Source organism: Staurois parvus, unplaced genomic scaffold (assembly GCF_062004578.1).
Source record: "Staurois parvus isolate SC_StPar_1 unplaced genomic scaffold, SC_StPar_1.0 ptg000178l, whole genome shotgun sequence".
Taxonomy (NCBI): Eukaryota; Metazoa; Chordata; class Amphibia; order Anura; family Ranidae; genus Staurois; species Staurois parvus.
The window spans coordinates 2,906,390-2,930,804 of record NW_028317974.1 but is presented as its reverse complement, the minus strand read 5'-3'; the positions used below and the strand labels follow the sequence as shown (position 1 = coordinate 2,930,804).

Below are 24,415 nucleotides of genomic sequence, written 5' to 3'. Positions count from 1 at the left end.
CCACCTCTCTGGGCACTATGTCTGATACACTTGAAAGCCTTTTGCATAGAAGTTTGGCAAATTTTGTACAAGGTAGGTCACTACCTTTTTCCTTAAAGCGATAGTAAAGGTTCATTTTATTTTTTTTGTAAAATAAAAACATGTTATACTTACCTGCTCTGTGTAATAGTTTTGCACAGAGCAGCCTAGATCCTCTTCTCGGGTCCACCGCAGGCTCTCCTGGCTCCTCCTTTCTGTTGGGTGCCCCCATAGCAAGCAGCTTGCTATGGGGGAACCCGCTACTCTGTGTGTCCATTTACACATGGAGTTGCAACTTGGCCCCACCCCCTCTCTCCTCATTGGCTGACTGGCTGTGGTTGACAGCAGCGGAGCCAATGGCTCTCGCTTGTTGTGCCAGTCAATGAGGAGGTAGAGACCCGGGACAGCCGAGACAGTCTTGTACATCGCTGGCTCGCGATAGCACTCAGGAAAGTATTAGGGGGGCTGGGGGGGATGCTGCACACAGGTTTTTTACCTACATGCATAGAATGCATGAAGGTAAGAAACCTTGAGCCTTTACAACTGCTTCAACCCTCCTCAATTGCTCAGGTTGTGACTAACATGCAGGATGTGGTCATACATGCACATAGACAATTTGTACACACATACTAGGGTTTATTTAGACAGGAGCCAATTAACCTACCAGCATGTCTTTGGAGTGTGGGAGGAAACCAGAATACAACTATGCAAAGACAGAGAGAACATGCAAACTTTTCATTCATAGTGTCCAGCCTGAGATTTGGAGCAAAGACCCAAGTGTTGTAAGGTGTAATTGTTAAACACCCCAAAATGTGTAATATGAGGTGGGGGGCCACATTTGTTTAATTTTTAAAGCTTTATTCCTTTATATTTCCCTTATGATTTTGCCACTAACATACTTTCAATCCTAGTGACAGCTCTTACTCATCATAATGTACCAGGACTATACAAACATGACAGGACTACTAAACCATGCCTTTTTACTTATCCCAGTATGTTATTAGCTAGCAAGATTTCTGGCAAGTATTTTGTGCACTTATAAAACAGAATAGTAAAAAAACTAAAAAAAAAACCCCAAAAAACATTCTTTCAGTGAGATATTTAACAGACTGAAAAGGGCTAAATAAGTGAGGTTCATTATTAGGGTTTATATACATTTTAAATGTTAATGCCTCATTTTATGGTTTGACGAGAATAAGGGTTGAGACTTGAGCAGCAAATAGACTATGCAATTTGTTTTCCTTCTACCACATGTAGAAGGAAAGAAAATTGTTCAGTTCCCCCATCAACACAGTCAGTGAGGGAATCTCTCCTGCAGCGCTATTGTGTTGTACCAGTGGGGAGCCTTCCCTACCAGCAGGACACAGTGATGACTGCTGGCGTCTATAGCCACTGGCAATGACATCATGAAAATTCTGACAGGCTGGGTGTACAGGAGTCAAACAATGGATCAACTTCAGTAAAACCAGCCTGTTCATAGATTTATCGAATCTCGGCTGGTCCCTGCTGAACCGGCCAAGATTTGATCCATCTATGGCCAGCTTTAGGGAATGCTTTACAGGAATAGGTGAAAAGTTTGGAGAGGTTTGGATTCAGAAGAATTCTGGGTTCTTGGGTGATGTTGATCCAATGGTTTTGGTACTTTCAAAGTCACTAGCAAATATACTGGCTCTGATATTTCATATTTTCTGACTTTCCTAATTGGTGTTTTTTCCACATCAGAGCCTCTAAGTATAGGAGACAGCTAAGCAACTAGCATTTCACAAAGGTATTTCTCTAAGTACAGGTTTACTTTATTGGTTATTTCTAAAGTTGGCAGTACACAGAGCGAATTTCATCAGGAACTTCGCTTCATGGGTGGCCGTGTCAGTACCCTCCCATCTAACATCCTTCGACTGAAAAAGCCAAAGAACTCGATTGAAAATTGTTGGCCAAACAGAGGCTGCATCCAGTCACATGCAACTGCTGTTTAGGTTCTAATAGGGGAGGGTGTTAGAAATGTGAGACATGACATGAGCACCAACTGGGGTAACTGCAACTGAACAACAAGCTTTAGTATGCAAACATTGATGCAGTGCTCATTGTGATTTATTATCTGGCTGGGTAGGATGTTTTCCTTCCTTTTTCTAGTTTCTTTGCTGAGGAATTTGAAAGATACATTCAGCATGCCTCTTAGCCGAGCTACAAATCATGGCATTAACACTGAACACATAGCTTACGTCCTGTGACAGCTTAGTGGCGAACAGCAGTATTGCAGATGTCTTGCCTTGACTTATGGAAGGTCAAGGGGAACATAATCCTTTTTTTGGCAGGTTAATACAAGTTTGCCTTTGAGTATAATAATATTCAAGATGCTTATCTTCACCTTAAATGAGATATCAAAACTTAAACGATCAACAATGCAATTTATGTTTCATAGTCTTCTGGTAAATAGGAGTTTCTTTATGTGTTTCTCTTATTTTTGTTATATTTTTTTAGAACTGTCAGCCTTCAAGCACATCAGTCTTTACTTGCATTCTATTAAGGCCATGGGTGGGTACTTTTACTAGCACATGATCCACCATCAAAAGACTCTTCAAATGCCAGACACATATAACACTTTCATGGGTATGTATGGAAAGAGGTATTACTTAGAATCACATTTTATGAGATAGCTTCCACATTGCAGAATCAATTGAAAATTTTCAGCATAGCCAATTAAATTTCCACCTAACTTAACATGGTAAAGGAAGTTCATATGATTAAACAAAAATATCTTCCATCTAGAAATATTTATGCACAGTACATTACCAACTCTGTTGGCTATTTGTAGTAATAGTCTGCTTGAAAAGTTCCGCTCAAGTCTCCGCTATTTTTTTTTTCTGAGATATGACTGGTGATATTGTCTAGACACTGATGATAATTTTAAATATGAAAAACAAGCAAACAAACATGGCTTGGGTTGTCCCCTTGCTTATATTATGGGGCATACGGGCTTGTATCGGCAGGTACTAGTACAGTATGACTGCCATGTCTTGTAGAAGTCTTTGAGATATTTTGGATGTTCTTTCATAAATGTGCTCTCTCTCTCTCTCTCCCCCTCTCCCTCTCTCTCTCTCCCTCTCCCTCTCCAAATTTGTTTTGAATCTAGGAACAGCTAAAAACGTTAGGAGACAGTTTTTCTTTAGAGCAGTGTGGGTTGTCAGTGCCCAGAGCAAGGCAACTTTTGAGCAACAAGCTTCGCATGATGCAATTTGCCGTGCGACAATCATGCCAAAACAAAATTGCACCACATTTTAGGTGCCATTGAAAATAATGGCACCTGAACCTGCATTTTACAATCATGGAAATTCTGCCACGATACCAAAATGCCCAGGTGTGAATGGCGCCGCCCTGGTTCACACATATGCGATTCTGGATGCATTTTCAAACTCACAGATTTGCATGACAGGTAAGATATTATGTGTTCCTATTGAGGTTGTTCACACAGATGCGATCCACATGCATTGCATTTTGAGTGTCATTACAAAGAGGGTCCTGTGTGAGTTTGTAGTGGGGTATTCCAGACTTGCAAGTGATAGAGTAGAGTGGCATGCAGAGATAAGTGTTCACATAGAATTGCTATTGACAAACGTTTTTGCATTGAAGTCAATGGGAGGCATTTTTGCATTGAAGTCAATGGGATATGATTTTGCATTGAAGTCAATAGGATTCGATTTTGCATTGAAGTCAATGGGACTTGATTTTGCATTGAAGTCATTGTGAGGTAGTGTGTGAACCCAGGTGCCAAGATGCAATTTCTATTTGGCGCCTGGGATATTTAGTGTGTGTGTGTAAATATATATATATATATATTTTTTTTTTGGTGAAATAAATCCGCACCTGAACCTAACCAGATAATTAATTAGTGCTGCCGTTCATAGATGAAAAACATCAAACCTTAAAACCAATATTAACACAGTGCAAACATTTATATAAATAATAAAAAGCATTAATAAAAATGTTAAATCATCAGTGAAAAATTGATAAAAAATATAATCAGTGAAACAAATATGTATATATATATATATATATATATATAATGTGAAAAAAGTCCACTGTCCCAAATCAATGGTGAAGAAAAGTGCTCCAATCAAAGAAATGGTGCAAAAGGAAATCCAACGTTCCCACACCATCCATGACTTCCAGTATGGCCCACACTCACGAAATTAAATGGACTCCTAGCTGATAAGGCTTAAGAGTCAAACAAGCTTTTAAGGTAAGATGTATCCTCCAAAATGTATCCCAATCAAGGAAAATGATTCTTGCTTGACAATCTCCAAACGACCACCCACAGGGTAGATGAACTGCAAAGAAACAATAGGGACACTAATAGTGTAATACTGCAAAACTCTTTAATATATTAAAACCAATGCACTATATACACTCACATTAGACAGGTTAAAAGCAAGCCTTCTTAATGTAAACTTCCCCATCAGAAAAGCTTTCAGATCACATCAATCATGGCTCCCACATCTCCCAAGTGAACTGGCAGCAGTGCGATGGGACTCTGACTGGCAAAGATGTATTCTCCTGTACACAAAAATGTAATCTCCTCTACACAAAGATGGCTCCGGAGCGCCGCAGATAGTGTGCGCTCCACTGACCGGACATGACGTCACAAAGCCTCTGTCGGAACCAGAAATTGCATCAACGTGTTTTGCCTCTCCTCCATCTTTGTGTAGAGGAGATTACATCTTTATTTAGAGGAGAATACATCTTTGCCAGTCAGAGTCCCATCGCACTGCTGTTAGTTCACTTGATGTGGGAGCCATGATTGATGTGATCTGAAAGCTTTTCTGATGGGGAAAGTTTACATTAAGGAGGCTTGCTTTTAACCTGTTTAATGTGAGTAAATATAGTGCATTGGTTTTAATATATTAAATCATTTTGCAGTATTACACTATTAGTGTCCCTATTGTCTCTTTGCATTTCATCTACCCTATGGGTGGTTGTTTGGAGATTGTCAAGCAAGAATCTTTTTCCTTGATTGGGATTCATTTTGGAAGATACATCTTACCTTGTTTCATGTGCAGAGGTGTCTTGCAGCCCATTTATTTAAAATTACGCAGTTCGCCATGGCACAATTCAACATACAAAAACTTTGACAGTGCACTGCTTTGTGATGTGAATTGGCCCTTAATATGATGCCAGAATTCTCTGTGGTTCTCAACACTGACTTCTTCAGTTCATAGAGTGGGATATAGTATAACTATGTCTAAGAAAACCTGCAGTCCTGCCAAGAAGCACTGCAAAAATGCTGCTCATTATCTCTATGCTGGATAATATGGAAAATACAATAAAATTAAATGTACTGATCTTTTTATCTTTAGCACAGTGGCAATTTTCTCTGTATTATACTAGCAATATATTAGTAATCCTTATGGCCCTAGTGTTATTATGAATAATGTCTGGAATATGCTTGCCACTGTCTGTACAGAAAAAGATGTGATGCATCAGACTTAGCACTTAACTTTGCAGTTTACATTATACACAAGCCATTTTTTGTTATCAAATGGTTCTGAGTGGGACACACAGTTAAATGCTCACCGTCTGAGCATTTTTTCTACCCATTTCCTTGTAAGGCAACTATGTTCATTACTGGATGTGGGTAGTTGATTTTATGACCAACCTAAAAGCTTTCAGTCTCCTGACAGTATAAACAATGGTTCATCTTTTTATACGTGCTGGGTATGGCCTCACTCTGACCTACTGTGTACTCATAATAGATACTCTGGTTATTACACACCCCCCCAAATCAATTTAAAAGAGCTGCACACTTGCATGGGATAAGCATTAGTTTACAGTTGTATGCAATGCAGCATAATGAAGCAGGAAAAGGACTACAAGTCATAGCTAGTTTTGGGTCCTGAGAGTTGGATGCGTTCGGTGCTTTCCAATAGTTATAACATTTCAGACACATTTGACGACAAAAATTTGCTGTGCTAAGTTTTTTCTTTACTGTACTATTGCAATTCCTGTTGCAGACCAATAAATCTCCAGTGCAAAGAAATGGCTGTGGTTGGCTCAGGCAGGCTTGGACAGACATACAAAGGGCACAGTTTGAAGCCAGCATAATACTTGTTTTGTTACTTGTCTGAACTGCTGTTTTATTGCCTCTGTTTTAAGGATATTCTTCTGTACCCCTGTGCGGGATTACGGCAACTTCTTTTTTTTCCTGATTATGTGTGGTGTAACTGGTATTTAATTGCTTACCTTATATGGTAACATTTAGCATATATATATATATACATTTTTTTATTTTATTTATTTATTTTTAAATGACAATTACAAATATTTTATATAATTTTATATATGTATGCAGTTAGTATTTAATCTATGTTTTATATAGATCTGACAGTCAATATGAAGTTTGTAAGAGCCTTTCATCACCACCTAGAGGTCAGCTATTTTGATTTATTATTTTGTTCATTTCTAAATATATTCTGCATCACTTTACAGAATACACTGAACCATTGGCTCCTGTGTGTGGAGAAACTTACTGCACCCAGTAAGGGGCCAGTATATTCAAGCCAAGACAGTGACCAGTGCTTGCAGTGGTCAGTGTATACAATTCCAGTACTTCAGAAGTTCTTTTCTTCTGTGAGCCAGCTTTGGGGCATTGTGGACTGCAGCAGATGCAATCTTGGGGTTATTGTATTCTTCCTATAGTGGCTTGGCCACTCAGTCTACCTCTGTATCCTCTCTGGTATAATTCAAGTTATGCTGATCATTATTATTATACAGGATTTATATAGTGCCAACAGTTTGCGCAGCGCTGTACAAAATGATAATGCATATCCCTGGAAGAGTGGTAGCTCTATTTCCTATAAAAAGTTATTAGCATTTTATTTTTCAACATATCTGGCTGTCATCATAACCCACAATCTTGAGACCCAATATTCTCTGTGTGCTATACTGAATTATAAATAAATAACCTGCGCCTTTTTGCACTTTTTACTACTTTGTAACTTCTGTCTTTGACTCTCTCTTTCAGTGGACAACATTTCTTTTCTAATTTGGGACGTACATTCCACTTCAAATTTAGAGGATTTCATGTTCTTTCTGGGTAAGGTTCTAATAGACCCAAGAATTCCTCCAAGGGGGTCTCCTCTTTGACCCATGCTCACTTCCATTCTTGTTTTCCAGACTTTGACTGTTTTGTCACTTCCCTAAGTAGGGACCTGGTGACAGTTAACACTCAGCTCATAGATTTTGTGCCAGATGGCTGTCGCATCAAACTTTATCTACAGTGCAACACTGGATGCTAGTCGAGTTATGTTTCAGGTATCCTCTTCTCTGTTAAATCCGCAGGGCATTCTAGCATACCTGCTGGCTGGCAGAGCAACAATATAGGAAGGCCTTTTTAGTGTACTATGTTTGGGAGATCATCTTTCTGGCTCTTCACTGGTCAAAATCATTAAAGTTGTAATGGGGAGTAAGAGTTCCTCTTACCCCAGTTATGCACAACTAGGGATTAGTAATGTGGGTCAACACTTTTTCTACAATGCATCAAAACCCGATCTTCCTGGGGAAACTAAAGAATTAGGTTTGACAGCTTTATTTCACTTTCAGTCTGCCATGCTGATCTCTCTGCCAGTGCTGGAACTCATTGTATCCAGCTTCGAAGCAGTTCCACTTGCTCAATTCCACACCAGAACATCCTCCTAGCGCAGGACAAGTCCAGTTTAATTTGGACAGGTAGATTTGATTACATCCTCGAGCCAAGAACTCTCTGCCATAGTGGTTTCTGTTCCTGGAATTGTCGGAGGGCAAGTTCTTTTCTTCATTTACGTTGGGAGATTATCATGACAGATGCCAACTTTCTGGAAAATCTGTCTGTTCAGGGTTTTTGGTCTATGGAGGAATCAAAAATTCCAAATATCCTGGCGTTTCGAATAATTCTTCTGTCATTACTTCACTTAGACCTTCCTTTTGATCAGTTAGACAGTGTCACATCTATGGCTGTATCACCAGGAGAATTGTGGAGCCAGGAGCATTGTGGCTGTGAGAAAGAGCATCTGGAGCTTCAAGGAGCCAGGAGCATTGCGGTGCTGAGAAAGAGCATCAGGAGTATTGTGGCATAGAGGGCATTAGAGTCTATCCTGCCCTCAATGAAATTTAATTTTCAAGTGATCTCCATGGTGCATCCCAGAGTGGAGATCTGGCAGGCAGATTTTCTAAGCAGACAGCATCTGGACCCAGGGTATGGGTCTCTCTATCAGGAGTTGTTCCCAGACATATCTCTACATAGGGGCATGATGAATGTGAATTTATTAGCATCATGCAAGTGTATGATCCAAACGCACACGTTCCTGCGTTAAAAATGGCTGTGTGTATAAGTGGGTGCTGCAGTGACCGTCGGCTGGAACCGAACAAAATCAGCAAGGAAAAAATGTCACCAGCACACTGAGGATCACCAATATGGGTCCAAAGGTTTTAATAAACCATCACATAGTTACAGCAAGGCAACGTTTCGGAGTTTCGCAGGACCCCTTCATCAGGCATGTGACCAACGTCACATGCCTGATGAAGGGGTCCTGCGAGACTCCGAAACGTTGCCTTGCTGTAAATATGTGATGGTTTATTAAAACCTTTGGACCCATATTGGTGATCCTCAGTGTGCTGGTGACATTTTTTCCTTTATTAGCATCATGGTTCAACAAGAGGCTGAACTGGTTTGTTTGCAGGATGAACAACCCGACAGTAAATGCAAAAGATGCCCTTATAGTGCTGTGGAAACAGTATGCTCTGATCTATGCCTTTTCTGCTGAAGCTATTACCTTATTTACTTTGAAAGATCGAATACTATGGCATTCCATTCATTCTCATAGTTCTGGATTGGCCTTGGAGAGTGTGGTTTCTTTAACCAATGCTCCTATGGTTACGTCATCCGCAGGCCCAGTGCTACCACTAGGTGAACTAGGCAGCCGCTTAGGGTGCACTGCCACCTAGGGCACAGCCACAGTCCCCTGCACATACATACCAACAGTCCCTGCTTTGCTGGGACAGTGCCTCTGCTTAGGTTGTCCTGCCTCAGCCATGTCCTGAGTGATGCCCCGGGAACCCTGAGTGCACAGAGTACACTTCGCCACAGTCAGCACACTGTGTTGCTCGGGACCCCCCCACCTACAGCATGCAATAGAATACTGTACAACTGGGGCAGTGGGCAAAGCATCTTTCTTTGCAGGCACAGGCTTGTGAAAGAAGCAGAGAAGTGATACCCAGCCATTAGACATTGTGGGAGGGTTGAAACCCTCCAGCTTCATCATGTACTCCTTCTGGTTGGCCAGCATCAGAGAATCGGCAAGAAGATGTAAGTGTAACAATGACTGCACAAGTGCTGGGGAGAGAGGGTTGAGCTACAGAGGTGTCCTGGGGGGAGGCATTGCAGGCAAGGATGTGCACTCATATCAACTATGATCAGGGGCTGTTCTGAGAGCGGCAATGCTCTTCTGGGCATGACACAAAGTCCAGTGTCCAGAGAAACATCATGGATATCAGGTGATATAAAGAGGGACAGCAACTACCGAGCTACAGGCTGTCTTCATAATTTATAATTTCCACTATTTTTATAAATTTTGAACCTTTTTTTGGGGGGGGGGGGGCATGGGGGGGTGCAAGTAGCTGGTCTTGCTTAGGGTGCAATATAGTCTAGCACAGGCACTGGTCATCTGTCCCGCCACTCAAACTCATTCAATAAGAGAACACTTTGTAGTCATTGAAAAGAAATACAAGGGCATTCTCGGAAGGATGGTGTGGTTAAACGAGTGACTTAGTGTTAGTGTGCAGAGGGGAAGCACCCAAAAGATCACAGCTATCACTGTATGTAGCATTTGCTATTACAATGATTGTCAGCAACCCCAGTTGTCCTCTGTATATCAGTTATGGATACTTACATTGAGCCAAGCTGGACCATTGTAAGTTCGTAAAAAAGATCATTAAGTTCCAATTTTAGGTTAGAAGCATTGGTTGGGAACCTTGTAGTAAGGAGCTCTGAAACCGGACATACCGCAAACTCTATTCAGATAGTGTCCCTATCTGAAAATGAACCCAAAATACCAGATCTGCAAGGCCACATTGCCCTCCAATGTTTTTGGCCTTCAAAATTAGTGTTTTCCATATTGCTTTGGATACAGTTGTGTGACTTAAAGTCATTACAGCATGGAGAGGTAAATTTTGTCTATTGAGGTGCCAGAAGAAACTAAAAATAAGCACAACACTAAGTAGAAGCTGTACCTTTTCACAACAAGCAATCTACAGTACATAAAATCTGATATAGTATTCATTTAAGGACTGTATATTTTTTTAAGTTGCGGGATACTATATGCCTTAATTAAAAGATTGTAATGAGTTTTTGTAGGGTAAATATTCTGAGCTACTTTTGGTGTACATGAATCTTAAGTGGGCCATTATAAATAAGCATGCAGTGTCAGTTAAATAAGCATTCTCTCCCTGCCTTATTTATACAGCTTGCACTATAGGATTAAAGGAAGAGGTAAGTGACAAAATCCACACTGCACAATTCCCTGGAGTTTGAAGTCTCTTGAGTATGTGTGCAATGGCAGTGTGTTTTTGTTTGGCTGCCAAATCCGTAACAAGCGAATAATTACTCTGCAGCTCCTGCTTTTCAGCTAGCATAAGCTTATGCCAGACATATTTTATGTTTTGTATGTGTGTGTATGTGTGATCACTCAAGCACAGACACACAAGCATTATATACAAGGCATTTCCCCTTTAGGTCTGTTCAAGAATGAAACGTGATTGTGATTGATGTGTGAAATAGTTCACAATCTCCTGAGACTATAAGCATCTTAGGCACTTACTTAACCAAAGTTGTTTTCAGCATTTATTTTACATTGCTCAGATTTTCCACAGCCTCTCATCACTGAGATCTGATGTACGCAGCTATTTGAATTGTTAGAAAAAAATAGAATTTAAAATAAATCTAGAGACTCCTAATCTTTGAAAGCAACATAAGTTAAAAAGTGACTTTTCCTCTTATCCTAATGGGTGATCAGACCAAGGCGCTCCATATTTGACTTTCAGCTGTATTGCCCACCTCTCTATTTGTCAGAGAGGCATAGCTCATTGTATTCAGACACGTGAGATTGTCAGACATCTGAAGTGAATCTTCCATTTTGGGTCAGGATACAGGATAAATAGAAGATAAACAGGAATGTGTCAACAGACTTCTATGCACATGCTTTTAAAGCAGCCCATAGCTATGAGATGACTGTCACCTAAACTACCTACAGTATTTACAATCTAATGTTTATTGTGGCAGAATGATGTACTTCTGCAGCCCAGTGTCAATGGAAACATTGATCAAGCAGACTACAAAAACAGTCCTCAACAATATTGTTCTACCCAGAAATAAGCACTGGCTGCTGTGTCTGCCTGCACATCATGCTTCCTTTCCTATATACCCTGCATGATATGATAGATAAACATGTTATGACAGCATTACTAAGCCTGCCAACCTGAGCGTTCAAAGTGTTTCTTACCTTGAGAAAGGCTGTATTATGACTGTATGTCCAAGTGTTAAAGCTGCATTTAGGTTTGTGCTATCCTAGGTATAGCTGAATGAAGTTGTTAATAATCTTGGATCCCATCACTCTTTGGTCATGCAACATCCTGTGCCAAATTCCCGAGAATTGTTTGTTCCTCATCTATAATCCTTGCTAACATCTCCAAACCTGATTAGTTTAGATAAATTATGTGAGATTGTATAATAACAGCACTGCAGAGTTTCCAGGACAAGCTCCAGCATACCTAACTATTATTTTTAATTATTCACCTACAATCCAAGACACACTTTGAGCCACCTCCTTTACAAGTTTTTTTATCTCTCTTTTTATCTTTTATCTCTGACTTAATTGCTTGCGCACAACACCTACCATTCCTCTGGCAGGGAGCGTGCCAAATCTCCAAAGTGTAACCCAGGTATAATACATTTTCTCCACTATGCCCCCTCACCCAGCTCTGCCACCAAATGTCAGAACATGCGTGACTATGGAGAACCCCAAGCTTGAGCTCAGTAGTGCTTTATGATACTGTATATATCAGTAAACCCAAAACTGTGTCCTTTACTAAAACTGGGAATTTTTCACTTTACTTCCTGCCCTGTAAACACAGCATGGAATGAGAAGAAATCTCTCCAAAGTAAAGTAAATCCCTTCTTAGGAAGATATAAATGTAACAAGGGACCTTATGGAAGAATTCCTCTCAATTCCTTCTCCGGTGACAACAGTCTTGGCTTAAGATACTCTTTAAGGAGCTTTAGGTGGAAGAATAGACCCCTGCAGGAAACAAATACATACTAATATTAAAAGCAGATATACAGGAGTTAGACAAAATAATGGAAACACTACATGATGTGCAGGTGTGGAAGTGACAACATGTTTCATGCTGAAAATGGAAATGATGTAACATTCTTCTGCTTCTGCTATGTGATGAGCCAATTTATTTGCCATGTCATAAGGTACAGTATCAAAGGTTATGACGGCATATACAGTTTCCAGCAAAACGTCTTCTGATAAGCACGATTGACATGGTCAACTGAGCGAAAGAGACAAAAGGACATTGCGCAGGATTGTGACCTGGAAAAAGAAAACAACTGCTACAAAAGTGACTGCAGAGCTCAGTCTCGGTCTTCACAGGACTGCGGAAGCAAAAGAATGTTATATCACTTCCACTTTCAACGAGAAACATGTAATCACTTTCACACCTGCAAATCATGTTGTGTTTCTATTTTTTTGTCTAACCCCTGTATACCAATTTACATTAGTTAATCTGTATTTTTAATATGGTTGTTAACATTTTCTCTACTACTGCTACTACAAATAATTCTGATAATAATTGTGATACTCATGGCCTTAATTTATACATGATTATAGTTTATAAGCACACAACAGTGGACCGGATCTAAAGTGAAGAGTTTGCTTAAGATCCATCAGTGCCCCCTGATGCTGACAGCAAAAAGCTAAAATTATACTTGACTCCCGAATAGCTACCTATCTCCTTGTATGGAATTTCTCCTGGGTCCAAACGGATGACATTTCTTTGTCTTTGCTGCTCTCAGTGACAGGTAAGTATTATGTTGGGGGTTTAAAGTGGCTCTAAACCCAAAAAAAGTATTTTTCACCTTAAATCGATAGTAAACCAAAAAAGAAAAAACCTGCAAGACAATGTCATAATGTGCTAGTATGCATCGCATATTAGCACATTATATGAAACTTACCTTAAAACAAAGCTCTCCTGTGGCACACTGTCACCACTGACAGGGCTTCCATCTTCACCTAGTCCTGCTTCTGGGTTCACAGGCTCCAGCGGCTGGATTGAACAAGCCATGATAACCTCACACGTGGGAGTCACTTTTTACGGCACTCAGCTCTGAAGGAACGGCATCGGCATCCCGTTCCTTCAGAATGCATGCGCCGGTGTCATTTACAAGTAAATATCTTCTAAACGGTGCATGTTAAGGAGATATTTACAGTACCTACAGGTAAGCCTTATTATAGGCTTACCTATAGGTACAAGTGAAAGAAGCATCTGCATTAAAGTAAAACACCTTCCAACACCTGTCTCCCCCTTCCTTATTCCTCAAATGCCTTACCTGACTGTGCCGGCTGCAGGACTGCTCTCCCCTTTCCTTGCTTCCATAGACTTCACTGAGAACAGTGGGAGCCATTGGTGCCTCCTGCTGTCAGTCAAATCCTGTGAGGAGAGAGCAGGAGGTGTGACCCAGCTGTGCTGTGTGTGTCTACTGTGCACACACAGCCCAGCTTGGGAGCACACCCGCATGAGTGCCCCCACTGAGACCGCTTGCTGAGGGGGCACCCACAGGAAAGGAGGAGCGGACAGCTCAAGGGACTCCAGAAAAGGAGGTAAAGGGCCACTCTGTTTATACAATTGCACAGAACAGATGAGTATAACTTCTTATTTAATATAATTAAAAATGCCTTTACAATCACTTTAACCTTTTGTTATCTTAATTGCAACAGCAAAAGTAGCAAACACCATAACTGGTGTCCCTATTGAAAGATTTTCTCTTGCCTGCTGTTCTGTGGACAACTAGAAACTTTGGGATATCCCAACACTCTATCTCAGTGACAGTGGTCTTCAGTACAAACGGAGAGGGAGAATGTCACCAGTGGGAACACAGACAGCAATAACAACCTGCATAACCCAAACTGGGAAATAGTTCTGTTTTTACATACACTTTAATAAATTATCCATTGCCTTTGGAATAAACCCTATAATAAGTCAGTGCATTCCTCTCTTAGACACAAGCCTTCTGCACCTATTAATAAGTTTGATAATAGTTATAAATAGCTCCTGCAATACAAATCAAAGTAACCTTTCACAGTTTGTGTTACAAAAATTCCTGAATTATTTCTGAAGTGTGTTTGTGTATGTTGATTTGTCTAAATGATAGCACTGGTTTTCAAAGGTGTATACACAAAAAAAACTCTGCAGTCTTTTGAACAAGTAGTTTGCAGAAATGTGCCTTGAGGCTTTTTGTTGAATTGCAGTTTGATATTTTTTGACCTCTTGTCTCCTCCAGGACACTTTCTGACATTTCTGGAACCTGTAAACAATATCACAATTGTCCAGGGTCAAGCAGCCACCCTTCATTGCAAGGTGGCCGGAAATCCGCTCCCAAATGTGAAGTGGCTGAAGAATGATGCTCCGGTGGTGCAGGAACCCAAGAGAATTACCATAAGGAAAACAGAATATGGTTCACGGCTAAGAATACAAGACTTGGACACCACAGACACTGGATACTATCAGTGTGTTGCCACCAATGGAATAAAGACCATTTCTGCCACTGGGGTTCTTTTTGTCAGACTTGGTAAGTATGTAATTTAAATTTAAAAGCTGAAGTTTAGTTTTTAATAAACCCCCATTCCCTACTTGAGCCCCCCTGCACACCCGCCCCACCCTCCAAACACACATAAATACATGCATATCTTTTATCCAAGAGTTCAATGACATCACAGATCCTTCTTTTTCTGCTGCAGTAGAAGTGACGGCATTGTCCTTACTGTTGAACAGTGCCCATGTAATGACTTGTGAGTACTGTGCAGTAACAAACTGAGCCCAGATTAAGTGATACCACCACAGGGGACAGGCCAAGGACAGCCTGGGTTCAGAGGAAGTAGTGGGTTGGATGAGGCTGGCAGTAAATCAAACCAGAACGCTAATGCCAGAAAAGTACTGTGGGATAGAGCTCCAGAATGAAGCTTGCAGTAAAGAGTAAATGCTGTTTTATCTTTAACTGTCTTTTTTATTAGTTCTAAAGTTCTGCTTCTGCTTTAAGAAAACCTGTCAAAAGTCAGGGTAATTCTACCTACATACTGTATATGATGAAATATTACAAAGGTCACCCTCAGGTGAATGTGTATCAAAACCATCAGTAGTTACAGAGGTATACAGTACCTGAAATTATGTTATATATGTTTACTTTTCCTTTAAAAGTTAAGCTGAAGCCTGGGCCTATCATCTTTTACCTCCGTGTCCTAACTCTTGGCTAGTGACACTGCCAATTACATTAAAGAAACACTGTCATATTGTTTTGAATGAGCAGTGTGTTTCTGTAGTGCCCAATCTCTGTCACAGCTAGGCCCCTTACACATGGAGTAGATTCCATTCCAATCAGCAGGGATCTGTGAACTGATCCCCTGCTGATTGGAGGGAAGCAGGCCGATGACACATCTGTGTCCGCTCAGTTTCTGCAGAATGGACATGGACAAAGTCCACTCTGTCTATAAACTTCCGGGAGAGAACGTACTCCGTTGTCTGTTTACACCCAACTACCCCTCCATCTGATCCACCTAAAGAGAAGAGGACGGATCCCCTTCCCTTTTTTTTTGTGGATTGGACTGGACCCAGAGGTAGGCAGGTGTAAACAAACTTGTATCCATAGGAATGCATGGACTTCCAATCAGGTCCGCCTGAAAATCTGGACCTGATTGGATCGCACATGTGAAAGAGGTCTTATACTAACATTGCCTCAACCCCTCGGGCTTAGCACTTGGCCACTTAACCCGTACACTGTCAATGGGAGTAGTTCCTATACCCAGAAGCACTAAGTTTTCAATCCAGCAGCAGTGGAGATAGTCTGGATCGCTAAAAATGTGAATATAAAAACATATGTTCACTTTTTCCTGAATGGGAAAAGTGTCACTGTCTCTTAAAAACACATCTCTGGTCAAATTTATACAGATGATAAATTCAAACTGATCCAGTTTGATGGTTTATCAGTAACTGATCCTTTTTTACTTCATAAAGCATGTACTGATTAAAATAGGAATAATCTACATTCTCACTCTCTGTTTTTAACAGGACCAACACACAGTCCGAATCCTAACATTCAGTAAGTATGAAATATTTTATGCTGCTCAAGTTTGCTTTGTTTTTCTTTTTTCAAAAAGTAAATGCTATAGAAATGTGCTTGATTTTTTTTTGCTTTGGATATTTCGTTTATACTTATAGTTACATTTTTGGGGGACAAATAAGGCATGGTAAAGAAAATTTTTCTGGAGTCGCTTAAATAATTCTAATAGCACCAACTAGTGAAGCCTGTGTGAAGATATAAACTTGTGGATTAATTGCTATGTAATACTTAAGAATGTCACTTTGGTCTTAATGATACATGCACCCAAAACTGAGACGTGTGTGTGTGTGTATTTGGGGTTTTTTCATTCACCCACCTGCAAAGGTTAGGAAATAGAGAGAGAAAGGTAATATATTTAGAACAGACCAACATCCCCTTCCTGGTTCTTACAGGGGCAACACCAGAGGGAATACTGCCATAGGACCTCAGATGGGGGTTCCTGTAGGCTCCTTTTCAGTGGCTCCCTTTCAGGCTGTCCCCATCTACCCCCTGACAGGTGTAACTCGTGGGGAAGGCAGTCTGTCAGGTTAGGAGTGCGAGGGTACAGGGATTGTGGACTCAACTGCTGGCTCTTTGTTGTAAGTTCCTGCATAGAGCCTTAACAGGCTCCAAGCAGGGGCTGTAGCATGTGTTAGTCCTTTCTGTCCTTCATGAGCCTCAGCATGGAGACTGTAGACTTCATCACAGAGTTGGAGTGTAGCTTTGGGGTTCCCTGTGATCTTTTGGTTCCAGAACCACTGTAGAATGCACTTCTGGTTCTGCACTTCATATATATTGCCATATTGGTGGCTAACAGGTTTGTGGGGTTTTATACGTAAAAATTACAGAATTGAAACAATCAACTGTCATGGGGCATGTTTATAAAGCAGTGAATGTGATGAAACACTTCCTAGTCAGTGTTTTTTATTATACTGTACACAGTGAATGATTTGCCACCAATAGATGTCTTGGAAATTGTCTACATACGTTTATAATTTTTGTTTTGTTTCTACATGTAGTCTCTGAAATAGTGTCACTAGAGACCACATTATTTAAGTTCAGAGGAATTGGAAATAGTGTACATGCAGATATTGGGTTGATTTACTAAAGGAGTTAGGAATCTTCACATAATAAATTGTGCCATTATTCATTTCAGTTATCCAGTCATATGCAGATGAAATAAATGAACAAGAATTTGCTTTTCACATGATTGAAATGAATATTTATTTATTACAGGTACTTATATAGCTCCTTCAATTTACACAGCACTTTACATATATATTGTACATTCACATCAGTCCCTAACCCTCAAGGGATGTACACTCTAAGATCCCTAACTTACATTCATATACAAGGGCCAATTTAGACAGGATCCAATTAATCTACCAGCATGTCTTTGGAGTGTGGGAGGAAACCAGAGTACCCAGAGGAAACCCACGCAGGCACAGGGAGAACATGCAAACTCCAGGCAGGAGGTGCCATGGCTGGGATTTGAACCAACAACCCTAGTACTGCCAGGCAGAAGTGCTAACCATTTAGCCACTGTGAATATTCACACAATTTAATGTGAAAATTTCCAGTTCCTTTAGTAACTGTTCACACATCAAAGTAAACCAGTCCTTAGATTAGGGAATCAGTAAAGCTGAGTACACATGTGTTGAATCGGCCCAAAGCGGTCAGTTCCGCAGGAACAAGCTGACTTTTGGCCTGTGTACAGCTCCCAGTCCAACAGAAGCCAGTTTCATGATTGGCTTCTGTTGAACTGGCATATTGGAAAACCAGTATCTGATCAGCAGCCAATAGAAGTTCACAATAGAAGCTCTAATATTAATACTGTGTCTTTTGAAAGTCAGTACCCTGATATGCCCTCTCTGCATGTTCTGCTGTTTAGAGAGGGCTGCTGTAGTGCATTTGGGCTAGAAGTGGTAACAGAACTCTGACTTTGTTGGTGAATTGGATGACATATGCAAATTAGATGCAAATTAAATTCCCTTTGGGGAATGTGCAGATATCAGTTGGTGCCTTCTTTGGACAGCAAATTGCTCAGCTTTAAAACTTAAAGACAGATGTACTCAGGAAGTGGGTTTTGCACCAGTCCTATGTAAAGTTCTGTTTGCATTATTGGAGATGAGAGTGTATAGGACAAATTCTGGTTGTCTCTGAGCAGTAATGTTTTCCCCTTTCTTTGGAATTTGTTATAAAGTCCAGATACAGGAATACCTTTAATACAGAGACTGCTTTAATAGTGTATGGGAACTGAGAGTGTTGTGTGTGTGGTCTAGAAGGATGTAAGGTGGTCGGCCCTGGATTTCTACACAGCTAATGCCTGTCTGTTACTATCAGGTTTCCGAATAAAATAGAGGATTGGAGCACTCTTCTAGATTAGTGTTAACCACACTTCTGTGAATAGTCCTTGACCATGCTGAAAAGTATTAGTAATTTCTTTAACATTCTTTCTTTGCTATTTGGCAGAGAGGTGATAAAAATGTGTCCAATTAGATTGTGTTGGTGTATCTACAGAACTCCTTTCCAAGGTGTAAATCCATCTTCTGCTAACGGGCCTGTATATTAACATTTCTCCTGAACACATGTAACCTGACTCTCTCTGCAAAGTACCTTACACATTATTATATGCAGTAAAAAGGGGACTGCATTTCACAAGACTGTCATGGGAAATGCCCCGCTTCTGTAGTTTGCTGCTTAAACTCTAGGCTTTTCTTGGAAACCTGTAATGAGAATGAATAATAAAGAAGTGCAGTAGCTTTGGGTAGATATTTTTATTTGCTGGAATTGTGCTTAGACTAGAATAATAGATTGTGTGAATAACCTGACCCCACTGCTTCAAAAATGATCAGCTAGATGCACAACAAGAACATCACTTATTTTAACACCAGAGTTTTGAAAAATGACCTTTCTCCCAAAATGCATTAACATATTTTGACAAAGCCCGATACATATACATTAAATGATATTTAATAATATAAATAACATAATATGTTTATTTATCTGGTCTGTGGAACTTGAAAATGGATAGTTATTGACTGTGCATAGGCAGAGGTAAGTGACCCTACGCTATGTTCACCTGTCTCCACTAATCAAATCCCCTTTAAAAAGCTATAGAACAGGATAGGTTTGTCGGTACTGTCCATTGGCAGCATGGAATTTCTGTGTAGAAGACTGATATACCTACCTACTGCACTTGATGTATTCATTAAATCAGGCCTGTATTTCTGCAGGCTTTATTGGCTGTGATATGAACATTTGCTACCTTTTCATGCTGTTAAAGTGGTTCTAAAGTCTAACTGTTTTTTAACCCAATGAATTCTCTGCATTAAGGTAAAAAACACCCCACTACTAGTTCTCCCCCCACCATCCCTGAACACTTACCTGCCTCCACTCAGTGACCCAACAATGTCCCAGCTAGAGCACCACTCTCCCCTCTTGCAGGTCTCACAGAAGACACAGGCAGCAGTGGGAGCCATTGCTGTCAGTCAAACGTCTGTGAGGAGTGAGAGGGGGGAAGGGCTTACCACCACTTTCTGTGTCTATAGACGCACACAGCCTGGCTCGGGAGTGCTCCCGCATGGGTTCCCCCTTAGCACCACACTTGCTGAGTGGGCAACCGGATAGGAGGAAGACCGGACAGCTCTGGCTGGGAACTGCCAAAGGGCAGTGAAGGGACCGTTCTGTGCAATATCGTTGCACAGAGCAGGTAGGTATAACCTGTTTATTTTAACAAAAAAAATAAAAAAGCCTTTAATATCACTTTAGGCATTCATTCAGTCCCTTTCTGAAAAACAGCCATTTGGAATAATGTGTTTTTACCTATTACTTTCCAGCCCAGGATCTTTTCAATATTTAAACTATACCATTGGAACCTTTTGATATAAAGAATAACTGTCAATATTCTACTACAATCAGCCATGTTTAGGCAAACTCCCAGACCAGTCAAATCCTAAAATCAAGGCCTGTGCAAACAGGGACATTTACTTACTAAAATTTCATGTAAACAGGTGCAGATCAAATAAAACTCAATTTGAATAAAAATGACATCTTAGTCCCATCAACACTATGGTCTTTGGTAATAGCATGTATGACCTCAATTTGTTTAGTGTGTATGTGTCACCTGTGAAGCCCTGCCACCTGTGAAACCTGTGGAAGACACAAATGTTGTTGCTGTGATTGTTGAGCCAGTGGATTTTGATAAATGCTTTCTTATTTTAAATACAAATTGTATTAAGTAATTAGAAAGCAAAATACTCTGTTGAGATATTTTATTTCCATTAAACTTGACCTCATCTGTAATTATTTGGATACAGAAGAATTTAATGGGCTATATTTTTTTCTTTGTTGAAGCATTCTGTAATGACTGTTAGTTTTAGGAAGGGGTTTAGTAGTCTTTATTTAGTGTTTTGGCAGATTCAGAGGAAACATATTTAAAACAAATTACATTTTCCCTACAGAATTGCAAGCCTCAGAAAGCCTAATTGCATTTTGAAGGAAAGAAATGTGCAGTTTTTCACCTAATTTGTTTTCTGGCCATGGAGTCATGTGTTGTCCTCCAATGCCTTATTTGTACTCAAACACATTATATTGTTAATGTTCAGTTTTATATTTCGGTGATGATGACATTAATGTTTCTGCTGACTAGTGAAGATTTATGGTAAGTTACAGAAGATCATTCCTAAACTGAGCAGAAATTGTTGAAACCAGGTTTGCCTTCTTTGTGACAGCTTACTCACATGTTTGTAAGGATAGAGAATGCCAATAGCTATGTAATGGATAGAATGCAGTTGTACATCATAGGCAGAAAATAATCATATCCTTAGGCTGTACATTTCATGTGCCAAAATGTATGTCATAATAAACACACATGGAAAAATTATAATATGAGCTTTTAAATATTTGAAGGGTGAGGGTGAGTAGAGGCAGATGTGTACATATGACACATATACATTCTGTTCTCTACATTATTGTACAGGTCTCTACCAAGTGATCGCTTTCAAACTATGGTGAGGCTAGTCATAAGTGTTCTCACACGCTATAGCTGGTAAATTTAAAAGTCGGTTCACACCAGAATCGCACAGGAACGCGATGCACTTTCCTGTGTGATTTCTGTGTGTTCCCCTGCAGTGTGAGTTTCAGCCCATTCATTTGAATATGTTGAAATCACACCAGATAGCACAAAAATTAGTGCATGACATACATTTGAAAAATGCGCCGCACCAAAGCACACTGCATTTGTGATCTGTGTGTGGGGTGCCGCTAACAATGTATTGGCACCGACAGCAGATCACAAAGGCAATGTGAACGCAATGCAAGATACGCATAGCTCCCCTTTACTGCACCGCATTCTAGTTTGAACCAGCCCTAAATGAGATTTACAGAGATTGTAGAATCAGATTGTAACACATGTGGCAAGATTAGGTCTGGTTCACTGTCATTCTGTGACATGAATGATCCCAAGAAGAAAAGTGTACAGTGTTGATCCTGAACCATGATAGATTTTCATATTACGGTATCTACAACAGACCCATTGTAGTATACAGTTATGGTTTACCATGTAGTGGCATTTATGTGTCATTATGCGTCATGATAGATTTTCATATTACGGTATCTACAACAGACCCTTTGTAGTGTACAGTTATGGTTTACCAGGTAGGGACTCTTTATGTGTTATAAAGATAATATCATCATAGAGTTAAGTAAATTCTTCATCCAAATCCAGACAGAGGTGTTTATTTACTAAAGCTGGAGAGTGCAAAATCAGGCTTACGTCTGCATAGAAACCAATCAGCTTCTAACCTCAGCTTACTCAATTAAGCTTTGGAAAAAAAACCTGGAAACTGGTTGGTTTCTATTCAAAAGTGAGCCTGATTATACACTCTCTAGCTTTAGTAAATAAACCCCAGAGTGTCTCTAAAAGCTCACAAAATACAAAGATATTATGTAGAAGGGTAATGTGATAGTAAAGGGGGGGGGATAAAGAGAAGGAAGAAGAGAGGTGTAAAAGGAGAATGATGAAGGGACTTCAGGCCACTGATCGCAGCAAGGCAGTATAATCATTTGAGCAAGTGAAGAAAGGCCAATGAATCCATTTCTGGTGAAACTGGGCCTCCTGACCCTGGACTTGCGCCATGATACTTTCCATTGAGTGAATGTCCTCTACCCTGGATAACCACATAGAAATAGAGGGGGGAGCCTCCTGTTTCCAGAGAGCCGGAATACAGGCCTGAGCAGCACTGAGAAAGTGCACCAACAAAGAGCGCTTGAAACGTTTTTTAGAGAGATCAGAGTGGAGCAGCAGATATCCAGCAGGGTCATCCCCCAGATCAAACCCAGTCAGGCGCTGAATCAGAGCCCTCACCAGGGCCCAAAAGGCATTCAGTTTCCTACAAGACCAAAAAATATGTAAGAGCGAGCTATCCTCCTCCTTACAGCGCCAACAAACCTTCAGGGCCTCAGGGAAGATCTTATGCAGGAGCAACGGAACCCTATACCACCAGGTAAGCAGTTTATACCCCAATTCCTGATATTTACCAGAGACGGAGGAATGATGGGTAAAATACAAGATGTGGTCCCTCTGTTCGGACGAAAATGTCCTGTGCAACTCCTCCTCCCATTTGAGAAGAAACGGTGGGACAAACGTGTCATCTGGATGGCTGAGCAACTTGTAAGCCAACAACATAGCATGTGAGGTAGGCTAGGAAGCAACGCAAAGATTCTCAAAAGGAGTACTAGGACCCAGGTCCACTCCCTTATAAGTCAAGGAAGACAAGAAATGAAGAAGTTGCTGTAAACTCCCAACTATCCAAGGGAGGAACAAACATATGCCCTATTTCCATCTGAGACTTCAGCCGGGGCCCGGTCATAAAATTGCATAGGCGGAAAGAGCCGCCCACCAATAGAGACCGAAATCTCCCGTCCAAAATCCCCAGCGCAAAGCGAAGGTTACCCAGAAAAGGATACAGGTGGGAGATCGTCGATCGGACAAGTCGGCCCTCCGCACAACTATGTGCAACCCCCAAGGAGGCGCTCAACAAAGGCTGAGACGTAACGGCCAGGAGTTTGTTGGACTCCAACCACGGGAGACATCCACTGCACACTGCTCCATCTCCACCCATTGCCGAAAACCCCCATCCCTACACCAGGAAGAATTCTAGCCAAATGAATGGCTTGATAGTACCTAACGGGGTCCAGGAAAGCCATCCCTCCATGGCCTTAAGACAACGACAAATACCGAGCACCTGCTCTATGCGTTCATAAGACACATAGAGCCATAGCTCAGCCCCACCTTCCTCTCTCTCCTTATTGGCTTACTGGCTGTGATTGACAGCAGTGGGAGTCAATGGCTCCCTCTGCTTTCTCAGCCAATGAGGAGATGGAGACCCCGGACAGCTGAGGCTCCCGTGTACATCACTGGATCGAGATGGGGCTCAGGTGAGTATTAGGGTAGCTGTAGGGGGGAGCAGCACAGAACATAGGTAAAAAAATATTCAACCATTTCAACCACTTTAAATTGATATTAAAGGCAATTTTTTAAAAAAAATTATATTTACCTGGTCTGTGCTGTGGTTTTGAACAGAGCAGCCCCAATCCTCCTCTTCTCGGTTCCCCGCCGGTGCTCCTATTCCATCCCTCCTGCCGAGCAAGCAGCTTGCAATAGGGGCACCCAAGCAAACTTGCTCCTGAGCCGCTGCTCTGTGTGTCCATTCACACACAGAGCTGCGGCTCACTCTCTCATCATTGGCTCACCAATGCTGTCATTGCTGTCTCAGCCAATGAGGAGGGAGAGTTCCCGGAGAGCTGAGGCTCTTGTGTACATCGCTGGATTGCGGTTGAGCTCAGGTGAGTATTAGGGCGGATGCTGCATGCAAAAGTTCATGAAGGTAAAAAACCTTGATCCTTTACTACTACTTTAAGCAAACTAGTAAGGTGATTTATATGTGGACAACAAAAAAAGGTGTTAGCATGGAAATATTTTTTATTTAATTGCAA

The 24,415-nt window shown here is 40.9% G+C and overlaps 1 protein-coding gene across 1 annotated transcript in view; it reads left to right on the top strand.

The window, feature by feature from the left end:
• ROR2 (ROR family WNT receptor 2) overlaps positions 1-24,415 on the top strand; it is a 198,529-nt gene that overhangs the window by 153,340 nt on the left and 20,774 nt on the right. Inside the window, exons 3-4 of the mRNA XM_089677152.1 lie at positions 14,606-14,893; positions 16,387-16,417. Coding sequence (XP_089533278.1) covers positions 14,606-14,893; positions 16,387-16,417 — 319 coding nt within the window. The remainder of the gene's footprint in view (positions 1-14,605; positions 14,894-16,386; positions 16,418-24,415) is intronic.